The sequence below is a fragment of the Doryrhamphus excisus genome, linkage group LG18, assembly GCF_037039965.1.
Source record: "Doryrhamphus excisus strain RoL-2023G ecotype Guam linkage group LG18, RoL_Dexc_Guam_v1.1, whole genome shotgun sequence".
Lineage (NCBI taxonomy): Eukaryota > Metazoa > Chordata > Actinopteri > Syngnathiformes > Syngnathidae > Doryrhamphus > Doryrhamphus excisus.
In genome coordinates this window covers 7,446,129-7,461,713 of record NC_136374.1, presented here as the reverse complement: position 1 = coordinate 7,461,713, position 15,585 = coordinate 7,446,129, and the positions used below count along the sequence as shown (strand labels likewise).

Here is a 15,585-nt window from a genome sequence, read left to right as displayed (position 1 = left end):
GCGCTCCCTGGCTATTGTGTCTATCTCTTCCCAGCAGACTCTGAGGTTTTCCCAGGCCGCTTAAGAGACATTGTCTCTCTAAAGTGTCTTGAGTCTTCCCCGAGGCCTCCTACCAGTTGGACATACCCTGACCACCTCACCAGTGATGCATCCTGACCTGATGAGAGAGCCGACGCATCTGGCTCCTCTCAATGCGAAGGAACAGCGGCTCGACTCCGAGCCCCTACCGGATGACAGCCCCTATCTCTAAGGTAGAGCCCAACCACCCTACGGAGGAAACGCATCTTGTTTGTACCCAAGATCTTGTCCTTTCGGTCACTACCCAAAGCTCATGAACATTGGTGAGGGTAAGACTAGAGCTTGACCAGTAATGGACAAAAGCCAAGCCATTTTTAAGTTATGCAGAGCTGCCTTGAAGTCTACTGGTAGCACAACCAGTTGCACTGAATGCTACCATGACTAGGAAAAAAAGCCCATTGAGCTTCAACACATCAACATCATCCACCTAAAACGCCAGTGCTTCTACGATGCATGGGCCTTGTTCCTAAAAGGTTCGCCACAGCTGACCCGTGGGCTTGAGCCATCTGTGATCATCATCTCTGTCATCATGGAAATGATGGAGCTTGATGATCAGCCCTTTATCGTCATTGAAGATACTGGCTTTTTGTCAACTAGTAAACAACCCCTTGGAGCCAGCCAGGCTTTGTACTTCCAAGCTGCCGCATGTGGTCACAGTCTTGGAATATAATAATTTTTCCATACTTGAATTTCCATTTTACATAATTCTCCCAGACCTGGAAATTCCATACTAATGTAGTAACCCTGTATTGTGCCACTGTAAAAGCATTCAAATTTTGGGTGTTGGGTTGAGTGATGTGTCAATCAAAAGTTCACAGTTCAGGTTGCGTGAAGTGGCATCAATGCTAACCACATTTACAATCGATATGTGCCACATATGAGCATCTAATAGAACTGATTAAAAAAAGTGTGCAGCAGCGGTTAGCGTGTCTCTATAGATGTGGAACTTGGTGTGGACTTTGTATTTTACTGGAGTACATTTGCTCAATCATTGTCAATGAAAGAGGGCCATTAATTTGCTTCAGAAGACTGCGAGGCTTCAAATGGGAGTCGCATTTAGTTTTTTCGTTTGTGATGGGTCTACCGTCTGTGTTTACAATGGTATTCTGATTTAGTGTATATCAGTCAAATGGCAGTGAACTAAGCCTTATGTACAACACATGTATAACACAAACTGAAGGCGGTGTAAAACCCAGTTTCATCATGAGAATCATAGCCGGCCCGCCGGGGTTAAGGGGCAGAGCTGTTGGTGCATGGGGTGGGTGCTTTATGCAGATGGATCAAAAACAAATAAATAAAAAGGAACAATATTTACATGCACACTTCTAAAGATGTAGTCGTCGGGAGAATATTCACCATATTTTGAACAGCCTTGTATTGACTTCTTAGAGCTATAGCCTGGTAATCTGGCCTCCCTGTCAGCAGACTAATGGTATGCTGGGTGGCCCTCTGTCTTGGAAGAAAAGTGGAAGAGAGACTTGGCAAAAAGTATCAAGTAGGGAGAGACTGAGGGATAAGAGGGTAGTGGAGGGGGAGGAGGGCTAAATCATTTCATATATTCACACAAAAATGTTCTGAAATGCATACTGCTTGGTTTTTCACCCACTTGGCCTGAACTAAACACAAAAAGTGCTGGTTTGTGAATGGTCAAATGCAGTGAACTTGCCTTCTTTTTTTGTGGCGGGTTGCTGGTGTGTGGAGGTGTGTCACTCTCTGGGTAGCCTCCTCCGTAATGAAGTTCATTATAAGGCGACATACAACTGGTCCCAACATCCCCAAGTGGCCCCTGGCTACTCAAAGAATGATGGAACGACTGCGCGGGAGAGAGCCCTCCTTGTGACAGAGACAGACGTCGGTCCGTGGACACGTGGTTTGCCAAGTTAGCATTGAGGGGTGAGCACGTGTATATAAGGTTAAACTCTGTCCTGAAGGCCTGCTCCCTGGTTTTGAGGGCTCGCTCCGAAGTGGAAGTGGACACTTGCTTGAAGGAACTGATTCCCGCAGATGATGAATCATGGGAATCGTTGCCTAAAGAAGTTCCAGGGATGGAAAAGTCATCTGAAGCCCCAGCCATGGGACTCTCCAAACTCGAGGGCAGTGAAAGATCTGGGAACTGGGTCCGAGGGACATCAAAGTCTGTTTGAAGACATGGCTGACAGTGCAGAAGTAGGGCAGGGGAGAAAGGAAACACCACTGTTAAAAACATACTAAATATGGAAATAACTCCTTGGTGATGTATGTCCGCTCTCAGCAGCAGCAACGTACCTCGGGAGAGATGGATTCCGGCCGGTGAACAGGTGATGCCTCAGGGGATGATATGTTCTAAAGATAAATGCAGCCACCGTTAAACACTTCCCGGTGTCATACACACATGTCCCACATAATACAAATGAGTCCATTTACACTGTCCTTTGCACAGGTCAACATTTGTGAAGTGACAGGCAAGTGTTACATGTGGTTTTCTATTTTTTGATGTTGGATGTTGATTGCTTGCAGTAGGAAAATAAGTATTTGATTCCCCATTGATCTTAATCTATATAACCTTCATGTTATTTTTTTCCGTTTATTTCTTACGATAAAGATACACATGTGTGTGTATGTGGACTGTGAACTCATACATACTTCAAATTGCAACGGTGTGTTGCAGCGGCTGGTGGGCAGTGAGGGCATGGGTGAGTATGCAAGGCCGTTGGGCAGCAAGGAGCTAATAAAAGGGTTGTTAAGCAATGGAAGTATGGGGTCCTCAGGAAGGGGCGGGGTGATGGGTGACAATGGGCGAAGAAGGTGATCAGAGGGAGTTGCTGTCATCTCGGTCATGTACTTGGCATGGCGCTTCTTGAAAGGTGCGTTGAGCTCTGCCATTTTAAGACACACAGGAATTAGCCATTTTGTGTTGTCGCTAGTATACTTCACTCAAAACAGATTCCTCTATGTACTATTTAATCATGTTGTAGATAATTCAGCTGACAAAGTACAGTAATATGTAAGAGTCCAAGTGAGGATTATAAAATGTGTACCGCTGGACAGGGGGTTTGGGGTGGATCTGCTGCTCGTGCTTTGCTGGGAGGAGGTGGATTCTGTGCCGTCCTCCACACTGGCTGAACAGCTCTCATCCTCCACCTGCTTGATCCATCTCTGCATTAAGATACAACAGTGACAGTCATGACTATATCGTATCATACACCTGCATTCACAGAAATGGAAATTAATAGACCTGACTAGTACGGAAGCTAGTTTTGCATGCGAGGTGCTATGTCATCGTGTTTTGTCATGTCTACAGGGCTCTAATAATGCTTTGTTGATTTTATTAAGTTTTTATTTGCTGTTTTATTATTATTATATTTATTTATTACTGATTGATTTTCTTAATTCTTGATTTGTTTATTTATATTTCATCGTATTTTGTGCAGAAAAATAAAAATTAAGATATTTGAGAACAGTGGAATGTTTTATCAGCGCTTTTATGGTAAAAAATCGGAACCAAAGCACTGAAAAAGTTTGTATATTTTTCTGTTTTTAATAAATGCATTTTTTTTTTTTTTTTTTTTTTGGAAAACCTGATGTGGCCCAGTCTCACCCAGACCCTAGCTCCAGTGGCCCCCAAGTAAATTGAGTTTGAGACCCCTGTGCTATGTACTCCTGTGTATTGGACTGAGTACACGTCATTTAGGTAGATACACACATGCATAAGTGTTGGCTCAGTCCAACATGTTTATGGTAGATTTATTTTAACAGACAAAATACAGGTTATAGATCAATTAATATTTGAGGTAAATAAGTATTCGATGGTACTCCGGTTTCCTCCCACATTCCAAAAACATGCTAGGTTAATTGGCCACTCCAAATTGTCCATAGGTATGAATGTGAGTGTGAATGGTTGTTTGTCTATATGTGCCCTGTGATTGGCTGGCGACCAGTCCAGGGTGTACCCCGCCTCTCGGCCGAGAGGCTCCAGCACCCCCGCCACCCTCGTGAGGAAAAGCAGTAGAAAATGAATGAATGAATGAAAGTATTCGATGGCACTACAAAAGGTGGTTTTGTAGTTGGTGTACAAAGTCTTGTTGGCAAGCACAGAGGTCAGATATTTCGTTGCATACATCTCAAGAGGGATTTTGGTGAGAGAAACTTTCCCAAAGCAGAAAGACTGGACTGTTTATATATTTGCAAGGATTAAGTACTTATTTTAACACCCCTCTTGCTGTCACTACATTATCTTGCCACATTGCTCACCTTTTTAAAGCAACCATAGGTGCCGTCCATCTGCAGTGGACGTGGACGGCGTCTCTCGGGGTTGAAGGGCGAGCCAAAGCGTACATAGTGTCTCGGCGCGGTGCAGATAACGGATGAGTGCGAGAGACCTGGCAACATGTTGAGGGTGGTGGCCAGCACCGTTGGGTCAGTGGTTATCCGCAGCGGTCGCTCAACAGGCAGCTCTTGTTGGACCTTCTCCCCTCCAGGAATCTTTTCATTCAGCCATTCTGTCACCAGATACTGAACACACGCAATAATGGTGAGAACTGTAACATTAATGCCTCCTTCTCCATCATCTTATTCTTTGGCAGATCAAGAGCATTATGACATGTTTATGGGCGAGGGAAAACCGGCAGTGCAAAATTCATTTGTGGCCAGTCAAAATCTAACCACGTGATGTTCCACAAGGTAACTTTTTTAGCATGTGTTAAACAACCAAACCTCTCACCTTCTTGGTCTTGGGGTAGCGTAGGTTGCCTCTGTTAATACAGTTAAGACTCGGGCCATCTCCATCCAGGAGACGACCAGCGCCTAGCCCGCTTTCCCCTTGCCCCGACTCAGAACCATACAGGCCATGAGGACCCTCCTCATCCAGACCGGCACTTTGGTCTGCTGAAGGAGCCGCAGCAGCCGCTTGCTGGGCAAGCGCTTGGCGCTGCCGTCTGGCACGCTGGGATGAGCTGGAACGGTAGCGAGAAATTCGGCTCTTGGGGCGAGGCTTGGAAGGCCGTGCAGGTTTAGGAGGGGCAACTGGGGCAGGCAGGTTTGGTGATGAGGTCTTTTCTTCAAGGGATGGTGCTTCCTAACGAGCAGCAGGAGAATGTAGTGAGTGAAACATGTGGTATAGGAAGCAGAACAATTAGGAGGTTTGTCATACTGATACTGACTGTGACGTAGGTAGTTCGTCGTGTGCTGATTCCTAACCCAGCGTTCTGGGGCAGGGGGGTGTTTCCTGTCCCCTCTTCTGTTTCCACACCATCCTCCTTTACTTCTGTCCATGCTCTCCTTCGCCTCCTTTCCAGACTGTTAAATGTCTGCAGCCAAACACACACACACACAATTTCCCAACATTAGTGGGGAATGTTTTGCAATATCTCACCATTTATACCCAAATGGACAACATAGAAATGAAAATAAATATCATACCTTTTTACTGGCAATGGCAATCCCATTTTCATCCACCTCTCCTTCCTCCAAGTCTTCCAGCTTCACCTCATCCAGCGTCCCCTGACACACACAGACACGCGCACACACACACAGCAGATGAGTAATTGGGTTTGTGGACACATCAGTCCAAGAGTGCCCCAGTGTGAGGTAGCATTGCATGAGCATTGTCCCTCCTAACTACTGTGTAAAGTGCAGCCTTCACACTGCATACAAGTCTTTGAAAAGTGTAAAAGGGTCCAGTAAAACCAGACTTATTATCAATAATATTTGCCAGAATTTCATCTTGGTTACACATTTAGATGGACTTTTGGTGCCATATGAACAGCAAGGTATTGGCTTGCAAAGCCCAAGTAAATGCATGCAACAAAAGAAGACAACTTGCTATTGGTGGAAAAAAAGCTGTGTATCAAGCAATCAAGGCATTACAGCCCATTTGGTTGCAGGGGGAGAGGAGGAAGGGTAAGTAACCACTGTCACCATGTGGACGACTGATGTGGGGAAATGCACCAAGCCTGTGCCACATCTGGACCGCCAAACATTTCCCCACAGAATAAAATAGAATTCAGAATGGAGTCCTGGCACTAACTCTACTGCAGACAATGCACCAGCTTGGTTTTACTTGAAAGTATCATTATCCACTATCCTTATGCAAGACGTGAACACATCTCTCACATCTCTGTGTGTTCTAAAGTTAGAAACAGATAAACAGAGAGTCCAGTACTGCATTAAGCAGTAATAATAGGAAACACTTATTCCGTCCATAGTGCCTTCTGAAAAGCTCCAACTATGCTCAAATTACATATAATTTGATGGGCATATTAAGCAACATTATTAACATTAACATCTCGCATATTGATACCACACCGACTATCTTTTTCATGCCACTATACGTGTACAGACATGTGAAGTTGTACTGAAAAAAGGGAACTTATGGCAGATTAACCAGTTTTTACGGTGACATATAAATGAATCGGCACAAGAAGAAAAATCCTACTGTAGACCTCTGAGATTTAATGTTTATTAATAAAAGCTTTGTGATCACAAAAAAAAAAACAAAACAAAAAAAACCACAATCAGCGTACCTCAGCGTCACTGTTTCCCTGGACCTCTTTGGCCTCCCGGTGCTGGACGGGCTGGCTGCTATCTCCGCCCAGGGAACCCTCCAGTTCTCTCCGGCGGGCCTTTCTCTGCCGGGTCTCAGCACCGACCAAAGGGGAGGGTGGTGGTACAGAGGGGGGGCTCAGTAGGCTCTCCCTGGGGCTCATGTTGTGTTTCTGCACCGGACAATTTTGGTTCCCCTTGTAGCAAGCGCAGTCCACTTTGTAGTTACTGAAGGATTTTGATAACAGAAGGCAGGTATTAACTGGAGAACATGTTAAATAAAAAATAAAAAACAGTAAGAATAATAATGTGTTGTTTGTGCCATGTAATGCACTACTGTGACACTTACTCCCTATGCACTTCATGTCTCATTGTGATTTTATCAATGGGTAAAAGAGGTTTTGATGTAGGGCTTAACTGAACCAAAGCAGAATGTGACAAGCAGTACTGACCAGCTGTTGAACTCATAATCAAATGCAATGGTGACCTCAGCATCCTTTGTGATTTCACTGAGAGCATAAATACACAGATGGATCATCCCCTCAGCAATCATGTGTCGCACCTGGGAAAGTAGTAAACACTGCATGACTCACCAAAGACCCACAAAAAAAACCTTGAAGGGAAACACATTTTCAGCCTCATAATGACTGACCTCTGCGTTTGGTGTGCAGGATCTTCGAATGAAGCGGGCGTCATTCCCAAAGGTCCTTGCATCCACACACATCTCCACGTCATTAAACTTGGAGTAAAACAGCACAAAAGGGTAGGGCCTAGAAGAAAGCATAAAAAAAAACAAAACAGGATTGTGAGGGGTGTTCAAATTGCGGTCCCATTTGCAGTTTTTGTCCCATGACATATTGCATTGGAAAAATAAAATAAAACATGACACTGAATGGAAAAATCTGCCAAAATCCAAGAGTATGTTCACTTCTAGTATGTATATGAGTATATGCTCTTTGATGATTTTTCAAACCTTCTCATATTTTACTGCTATATAGAGTATATCACATGCTGTACATGGTGGTGGCCACTAGATGACAGTGTTGTTTTTGTGATGAGTTTTTCCTTTGTGAGAAGTATTTCCTTTTTGTTAGAATAAATCTTTTGTAGCAGTTGATTGATGTTGTGCTTAGTCATCCAGAAAATTTTCTAAAGATGCAATGTAGTAAGACTAATGCAATTGAGGCAGAGTACTCTGACTGCTGTGACTTATGCTTCTGCTAACATTGGTCTAATTCATATTTCAAATTACATTTTATTCTGATGCTCAGCTCAAAACGTGAGCAAATGTTGCATATTCCCTCAGTTGAAAATCCCTATCTTTTATAGAGAATTCCATCAGAGAATGCTACGGATCAGTGTGGTTGTGCAAAAAGAAACTCCCGTCAAAGTGTTGCCTGGATTATTGTTTTTGTGCATCTGTCATGATGACATGTGATTTTCGCAAGATGACCACAAAGCTCTTTGTTTCTTTCCATTTCTTTCACTGATATCATATAACAGTCCCATATTCCTACGCTTTCACATGATCTTACTTTTTAAAGAAGTGCCCATTGACCTCAAACTGCTGCTTGAGCATGACCTTCCCTCGGTACTCAATGATCAGGGCGTCTGGGTCCAGGTTCTTAGCGGCCCGGAGGATCTTCCTGTGCTTCTGCACACGTGTGACTCGCCCTAACTGCAGCTACAAACAGCACAAAACAAGATATTAATATACACCTAATATATAGGACTGTCTTTGCCATTTCACAACACTGATTACAACAATGAGATGAAATATGCAAGTGTGCGTTCAAATACATTTCATGTGTTTCAGTGAAACGCATCTTCAAGAGACTTTATGGACAACGTGTCCAATCATGTAGAATAAAACCTGACAAATCCAAGACATTCTTTCATTGGATTCATTGGATGCAATGAATTGGATTGTGGGGCTGACCTGCATCTGCGAGCCGAGTACTGTGTTGTTACAGGCCAGCTCAGTGCGATTGATGGTGTCCATGCTGTCAACCGAGGTCGGTCCTGCAGGTGCGGGCCTTGTGGCGCCGCTCTCTGCGCTCACAACCGAGGTGCTGACGGTGCGGTGAAGCTGGAGCAGCGTTTGGATATCAGCGCTGTACTGGTTGGCTAAAGCCTCCTCGTATTGGTCCGTCCACTGGCGGATTCGACTCTCCCATCCCTCTGCTGTGTTCTCATCCAGCACGCTTGCCTCTGTGGTTGAGTTCTTCATACAAGAGATCAAGAGATCACACAACAGAAACCAATGCTAGTGCTATTTTTTTTATTGGAAAGAAATACTAAGATGCTCTGTGCTAATCAAGCCAAGAAAGTTTTATACTTCTCAAGTAAAACGGATATTATACGACTTTTATTCAGGTCATTTAACTTCAGCATGACTTGTGTACTACAAATACATCAAACTAACCTTCATCCTCATAGATTTCCGAGAGCCCTCTCTAAATGCCTGGGGATAAAATAGAAAAAGGGATTCAAATAAGACAATATTTAAAAGATTATTTAAATACAAGAACTGTAATGAACATGAAGATAAAACCTACTTTGACTTTCTTGCCCTTTGGTGTGCCACGGGTTTTCTCTGTACTCTTTTTCCTCTTTTTGGATTTACTCCTTTTGACTCTGTTGACGGTGAGTTTGATGCTAGTGGGCGTATGCTGGGTGGCCGTGTAGGAGACAGTGGAAGGGGATACCTCTTCATCACCACTCTCCGTGCCACTGCTCTCTCCGGCTGAGGAAACATCACATCGTCACACTTGCACAATCCAACATGTTGGTTAAAAAAAAAACAAACATAAAACAGCATTGCAAGCATCAGTGTGTGATTTATTCCTGCCCAAAAATCTGTTGTCTTCTTGCTAATAGCTAGAAATGAGTCAAAGTACTGAAGGAGCAAATACCTGAGACATTTTCATTTTTCCTGTGCTGGCTGTCTGTGCCTTTCCGCCTATCAAGACCCCTAAAACGAGACGAGGAGCAAAACATTAGCTGACAACAAACATGGCAAACATATTGGTATATTTAAACAACATGGACAATTTGAACTAATGACTGTAAATCGTGAATGCTTGCAAAGAAACAACTTAAATATGCTAACCAATTACAGCTAGTCACAAACTAATACAGGACATACTACCATTAGCGCATTAGTTTTTTCTCGTCTGCTTTTATTATATTATTATTTACTTGGTGCCACAGCCAAGCCCCCCCCCTGCGTTCCGGAATTTAAGAAGAATAAAGACTGGGTGGATTTGGCCACAGCTCACCTGCACTGGTCACATTTAATAAGCAAGCCGTCTGGCATCAGAGTGCAGTGACACCAGCCGGCTACGGCCCCATCCTCCTCTGACGAGCTATCGCTGTCCACCGAGTTGTCCTCTGTGCTTTCAAGATAGCGGGAGCTGCGTAACACGCCATTGATATCCAGTCGAGGGATGATGGTTTGAGAGAGTGGGGAAGCGGGTGGGGTGGGAGGAGGGGGCGCACCGTAGTTGTGATCCTGACAACACACAACGGAAGACTGTTGCATCTTCAAACAACGGGTGTTCAGGCAAAAAAGGGAAACGGAAAATGGAGACGAATGAAAATGAGGGCAAAACAGTCATGTGAAACAGTACAGCTGTTAATAACAGAAGTAGACTGTGGTATCTACAACACAATACACATGTGCTATATTATTACAATCATAAAGGTCTTCACACACCATGGCGGTATTTTTACCACGCTGTTAGTTCACAAGTTTCCATGCAATTAAGCAGAATATCGGAAATATTATAACAGTGATTCCCATACATTCATTTACACTAGTATTAGAGGTGCATACATTCATAGCACCAACTAGATTATGCTTTTTAGACTTTGCACACTGTGTTCGTCTTGGCTCATGAACACATAACAGGACTGTTGCTTGTCCAACTCCATTCAGTAGATGGATCGTAAGCTTTCGCTAAAATTAAACCAATAAAGCATGGATAAAATGATTCTTTTCGTTGCAGTTATACATGGCACAGTTTTTACAACCAATGTGCCAACACAACAAACATTTATGAAATGTGTCAAGAAAAAAATGTTCTAGGATGCACTCTAGTTTTCTTTTTTTCCGGCATATTTACTGGGACTATAAAGGTATTCTGCTTAATAGAGGAAAAATGAGTACATGGAAAGTTGGTGATTGCATTTACATGTAGATTAAGACATAAACTTTCAATGATCCGCTGTGTGTAAAAGAAATATTGTGAGTTTTACGTACATTTACATTGCTGAGATTGGATTCAAGAGTCATGAAATGACACTGATAGATTTTCCGGTCTTCACAACCCCTTGTAGAAATGACAGAATTAGAAGCAAGGCAGTATAAAGGGAAATGCTGTCCATAGTAGGTTTGATTAAATCAAGTCCAAAATGAAATACTGTGCATATTTGAAGTGTGGAGTGTGAATAGGTGAATATTTTAATGTCTAATATTTACTTCTGGAACCATCCCTGGTGTATAAAGACCTTCACTTTTACTCTGTCCATTTTCATTAAAATTATACATTTTTACACTTAATACTTTCACACTTCATAATGAGCTAAACTGAGTGGCACACATGTTAAGTAATACTTTGCAAATGTTGATAGGAAAGTATTCCTTTGTACTCACAGCGTATGGTAGTCCCCGATACCCATGACTTTGTGCACTTCCACAGCTGTGGTTGTTGAAGTTTTTCTCATTCACTGCAGGGCTTGCTTCAACTGACTCAGGGCTAAAATTGTTCAAATGATTGTGTGAAAAAACAAATCATCATAAAAGCTGTATTCATGTGGCATTTTAATGTCAATTTGTTTTGCTTTAAAGAGGATCTGTCCCACCCTCGACAGTGAACAACCTTGACTATTCCCTCTGGGTTCTCCAACCTGACAAGGACAAGGAGGAAATGCCTGCCGTGTCCTGGGTTAAATCCATGTGCTGCCCCTGTTTCCTCTAGGTTTACAGCTTTGGGGTGGCGGCTGGGCCGATGTGGCTTTGACACATGCGCATGCACGCGAGCCAGCGTAGCTGACTGTCGTGTGATCGCTTCTCCACATTTGGAACGCACACACATGAATGTGCACAGCATGTGTGTACAATGTGGGTCGGGGGCATTGGGTGGATGATCACACTCATACACACACATACCTTAGCTGTCGTCAGTAATAATTTGTAAAGAGACTCCAACATCAGTACGACACTTAAAATGCCTGCAAAGCATGCTGGGTACTCCAGTGGCAACTCCATTCAATGCTGAAATATAGTCCAAAGACATGAATATGAGCTTTAAAATCAGCACACACTTACATGGGGCCCAAGTAACATCGTGAATGCTTTTTCAATTGCCCGTGCTTGTGATGAGGCACACGTGTCTACTACTGCTGCACTGAACGAAACCTCACCTGTCAATAATTTAATATTCTGTTGCTAAATAAGCATGAGATCATGTTCATTCATTCTTCATGCCACAAACCAAAGACCAGTTTTAGCCATCAACACACAAACACTGAGTTTTGTTTCATGGCCAATTATGCAAACTAGACGATGACATCATCTAGTATGCCCACAACATACACGCCACACATGTATTGTAGTCCTCTGGGAAACAATGCAGTATTTAAAAGCCACGTAAAATGTTTGCATTATCGGAAAACAAAATTTTGGACCATATCTGTAACCGTGGAGGAGCCATTGTCTGCTACAGTGTGCATATTTTTGTACCAGTGCATTGAAAATCAGCCAAATCTTATTCCTACCAAGGGCTGCACAAGCACACACACACACACACATATACACCCCCCGCAAAGCTGTAAATCTAGAGGACCCACTATAGTGCATAGTCATAAAAATAATTGCCTGTAACACTTGTCACTTTTTTGTGTACATGGGTTCAGGAGTGGAAGGGTTGTGTGGTGACAGAAGTGACACACTTACTCTGATCCAGCAGCCATTTCTGTGTAAGACGTCTCAGGTGTGTTGACTCCGAGAGCGATTACTATGCTCATGACGTCCAGCACAGCGGTGCTTGGGAGGGAGGGGAAGAGGGGGGAGGGAAAAGGGGGCGGGGGGATGGGAGGGACAGGATGGGATGGGGGGGGAGGGGAGGTGGTGGGGGTCGCCGGAGGGTAGAGAAATCACAGTGCTCCAACTACAGTGACAAACCACTCCAATGGTGGGGCGCCGCTGAGCCGTAGCCCACGGCTGACTGTCATGGGGGACCTGGGGACGGACAAGAGAATAGAGACAGTTGAAGACATATAGATGGAGATTTAGGATGCCACCACATTTACAGTATAGTGCAGGTACTTTAAACAGTGAAAGTTTAAGAAAAATGCAGCATTGGAAAGGCTTCAAAGACTCATTTCAATGTATAATTTGGGGACAATGCCAGTTATAAACAGGAAGAGGAAAATTCAAAAGGTCATACAAAACTGAATCTCCCTTCAAGAGATCATAGTTAGCATTATATTTAGTATTATAAGAAGATTCAGTAGCAATGACCTTTTTAAACTAGAATCTGCTTTGGCTGCATTAACAGAGATATCCAGCAGGGGGTGCCTTCGTCTTAGAGGCCTGGAGGGATGAGTCATCCAACATGAGGCCCTGACCTCTTATGTGACTACACTGTGACGACGACACTGTGAAACACTGACCCACACTCCTCAGGCTCCCATCTTCCTCCTGAGTGCATTCATCAATCTGATGCCCTTCTGCTTCACCTTCTAATGCTCCATTCCTGCACTGAAACTTTTATGTCACCAACACCGTGAGCCCCGTCAACACTGCTTATTTCATTAAAACTAACATAGTCATTCATGCTAAAAGTCAAATGATGGTGGATTTAACACAGAGCAAATAGAACACATGAAAGACATTTGCAATGTCTTTTTTTCTAAAAAGACAATAATGTTACAATACAGTTTATAATATTGTATTCCTTATTTGAAAAGAACTCAACTGGGGACTGTATAGGGTTTGTATCTGCCATGACGGAGCCAACCGCTGAGGAAAAGCTCCCTCATATGAACGTTCCTTCTCACAATGACAACATTCACAAGAGTTTGAGTTACGCACGCAACCAGACAAGCATGCTAAACCAAGCTAGCCCTCGCTAGCTTCCATTCACACTGTGTAAGAGGAGATTCCACCAACTTTCGCCGGTGTTTATCGCCTTGTCAAACCGTTTAGGTCCGCCAAATTGAGCCATCCACCAGGGAAATACTCCTCTACACAAACGCTCCTTCTCCTCACAACGAAGACAACATTAATTCGCATTATGTCCATTTCCATGAGATTCCGTGTCAAACAATTATTTTGTTTTGTTTTATTTAGGAGCAAACATGAAGTGAAAGAACAAGGTAAAATACAGCATAGTAGTCCATCGGTATGAGTTTCTCTAGGAGATGAATAAAAAGTATTAAAGTATCTATTTGTGCAGCGTGTGAGAACAGGAGAAGGTACGTTCAGAGACTGTCAAAGAAAGGGGGACAGATTGTCGCTTGCATTAAGCATTCAAAAACTGGGGGATTTATATATTATTTTTGAAGCCACCATCCACCAGCACAAGCCTGGACTTTACATTTCAGAGAGGTTGTGTAAGATAATCAAATCTTACTTTTATGCATTCCCACATAGTATCAACATTTGGAATTAAATGTGACAAGAAAAAGGATAAAACTACGCTATAGTAGTAGAAATAGTACTGTCATAGTACTGTGCAGCCTGGGAAAAAGTTAGAAGGTATGTTAAAAGTAATGTCAAACATGCAAAAACTTGGGAATTTCTAATTGTATATTATTTTTTGAATAAAGTAATGGCCCATATTTCCAAAATTGACATCCCGTGACAAAAAAATGTTATGTAATTATCATACTTGAGAATCAAAACTAACCCTACGAATTCAAAACTTTTCTCATCTGCGATTAAATGTGATTAATTATGAGTTAACTACAGGCAAACTTCGATTCATCTTTAATCGATCGAGCCCTTGTTTTGACTAACAATAGGCCTAATTCAAACAAGAAACTGCATGATTTATGAATATATTTCAGAAAAAAATTGATGCCGTGAAGCCGTAAGATGTGAACCACTAAATGGCGAGGGACGGCTGTACTAAGAAGAGCATGAAAACCCCAGGTTCTCCTGTTAATGTCGCATCAAAATTGAGAGCAGTACAACCTTCTAGCTACAGCCTTGTCCTCTCTCCCAATGGCAACTAGAACAAAGATGGAAGCTTCCACATTTCAAGGTCGGTTGAACTATCGCTGCCCAAACAAACATCAAGCCAATAATGGATTGACACTGGGAGTGAGCAACACAAACTATTTTGAGCTATGGTTACAGAAGAGACTTCATGGCTCATGAAGCATCCTGGATGAGCCCCTTTCTCGTCCTAACTTTTCAAAAGGAAACACACAAAAACAGGAAAAAAAACAAAAAAAAAGTGAAGTATGGAAGTTTTTCCATTAGGAAGCATTTCTTTACCATTCATCCTCCCCTCTGCCTTCCTTCTTCATGGCTCTGACTATGAAAAGCAGGCTCAAATTACCAGCAGGCCCAACAGATTCTCCACTTCCATTAGAACAGACCAGCCATTTTGCAGTCCAAGAGGGAGGGGCATCCACACAAAATGAAAAACCATGGACACCGTGTCTCCCAAGAAGCTGTCTGGCTTTGTCCTCAAGACACACTTGCTGGGATATTATTACCATTCTGTCACAGTAAAACCGCCTTCTGCACAACACTTTATTTGAACAATATTGTCTCTGGGTCAGGTTTCATTTTCACACCGAGGAGGGGGTTTGAGAGAGCTGCACTCTCAAACGCTGAACTTGAAGATATCTGTAAGGTGTGGCAAGAGGTGTATTGCCTCAAGCTAAAACCCAGAGGTCTAAGTGTGTTAGAACTGTGGTCCAACACGTACCACGTGTATCATAGCATATCACAAGATTAAAACGTGACAA

At 43.0% G+C, this 15,585-nt stretch overlaps 1 protein-coding gene across 5 annotated transcripts in view; it reads right to left on the bottom strand.

The window, feature by feature from the left end:
- The window catches only part of setd5 (SET domain containing 5), a 37,014-nt gene that overhangs the window by 5,842 nt on the left and 15,587 nt on the right, over positions 1–15,585 (bottom strand). The window contains exons 2-21 of one of the 5 annotated variants that reach the window (XM_058054987.2): positions 12,557–12,841; positions 11,255–11,357; positions 9,879–10,141; positions 9,513–9,571; positions 9,156–9,343; positions 9,023–9,061; positions 8,537–8,821; positions 8,133–8,281; positions 7,250–7,367; positions 7,050–7,159; positions 6,579–6,825; positions 5,476–5,556; positions 5,217–5,363; positions 4,778–5,131; positions 4,309–4,569; positions 3,096–3,213; positions 2,701–2,933; positions 2,344–2,400; positions 1,745–2,230; positions 1,435–1,527 (exon numbers count right to left, since the gene is read on the bottom strand). In XM_058054987.2, coding sequence (XP_057910970.2) covers positions 1,435–1,527; positions 1,745–2,230; positions 2,344–2,400; positions 2,701–2,933; positions 3,096–3,213; positions 4,309–4,569; positions 4,778–5,131; positions 5,217–5,363; positions 5,476–5,556; positions 6,579–6,825; positions 7,050–7,159; positions 7,250–7,367; positions 8,133–8,281; positions 8,537–8,821; positions 9,023–9,061; positions 9,156–9,343; positions 9,513–9,571; positions 9,879–10,141; positions 11,255–11,357; positions 12,557–12,627 — 3,462 coding nt within the window. In that variant the 5' untranslated portion in view covers positions 12,628–12,841. Of the gene's footprint in view, positions 1–1,434; positions 1,528–1,744; positions 2,231–2,343; positions 2,401–2,700; positions 2,934–3,095; positions 3,214–4,308; positions 4,570–4,777; positions 5,132–5,216; positions 5,364–5,475; positions 5,557–6,578; positions 6,826–7,049; positions 7,160–7,249; positions 7,368–8,132; positions 8,282–8,536; positions 8,822–9,022; positions 9,062–9,155; positions 9,344–9,512; positions 9,572–9,878; positions 10,142–10,861; positions 10,926–11,254; positions 11,358–12,556; positions 12,842–15,585 lie in introns of those variants that run through there. The other 4 variants (XM_058054988.2, XM_058054991.2, XM_058054989.2 and 1 more) reach the window with 4 other exon arrangements.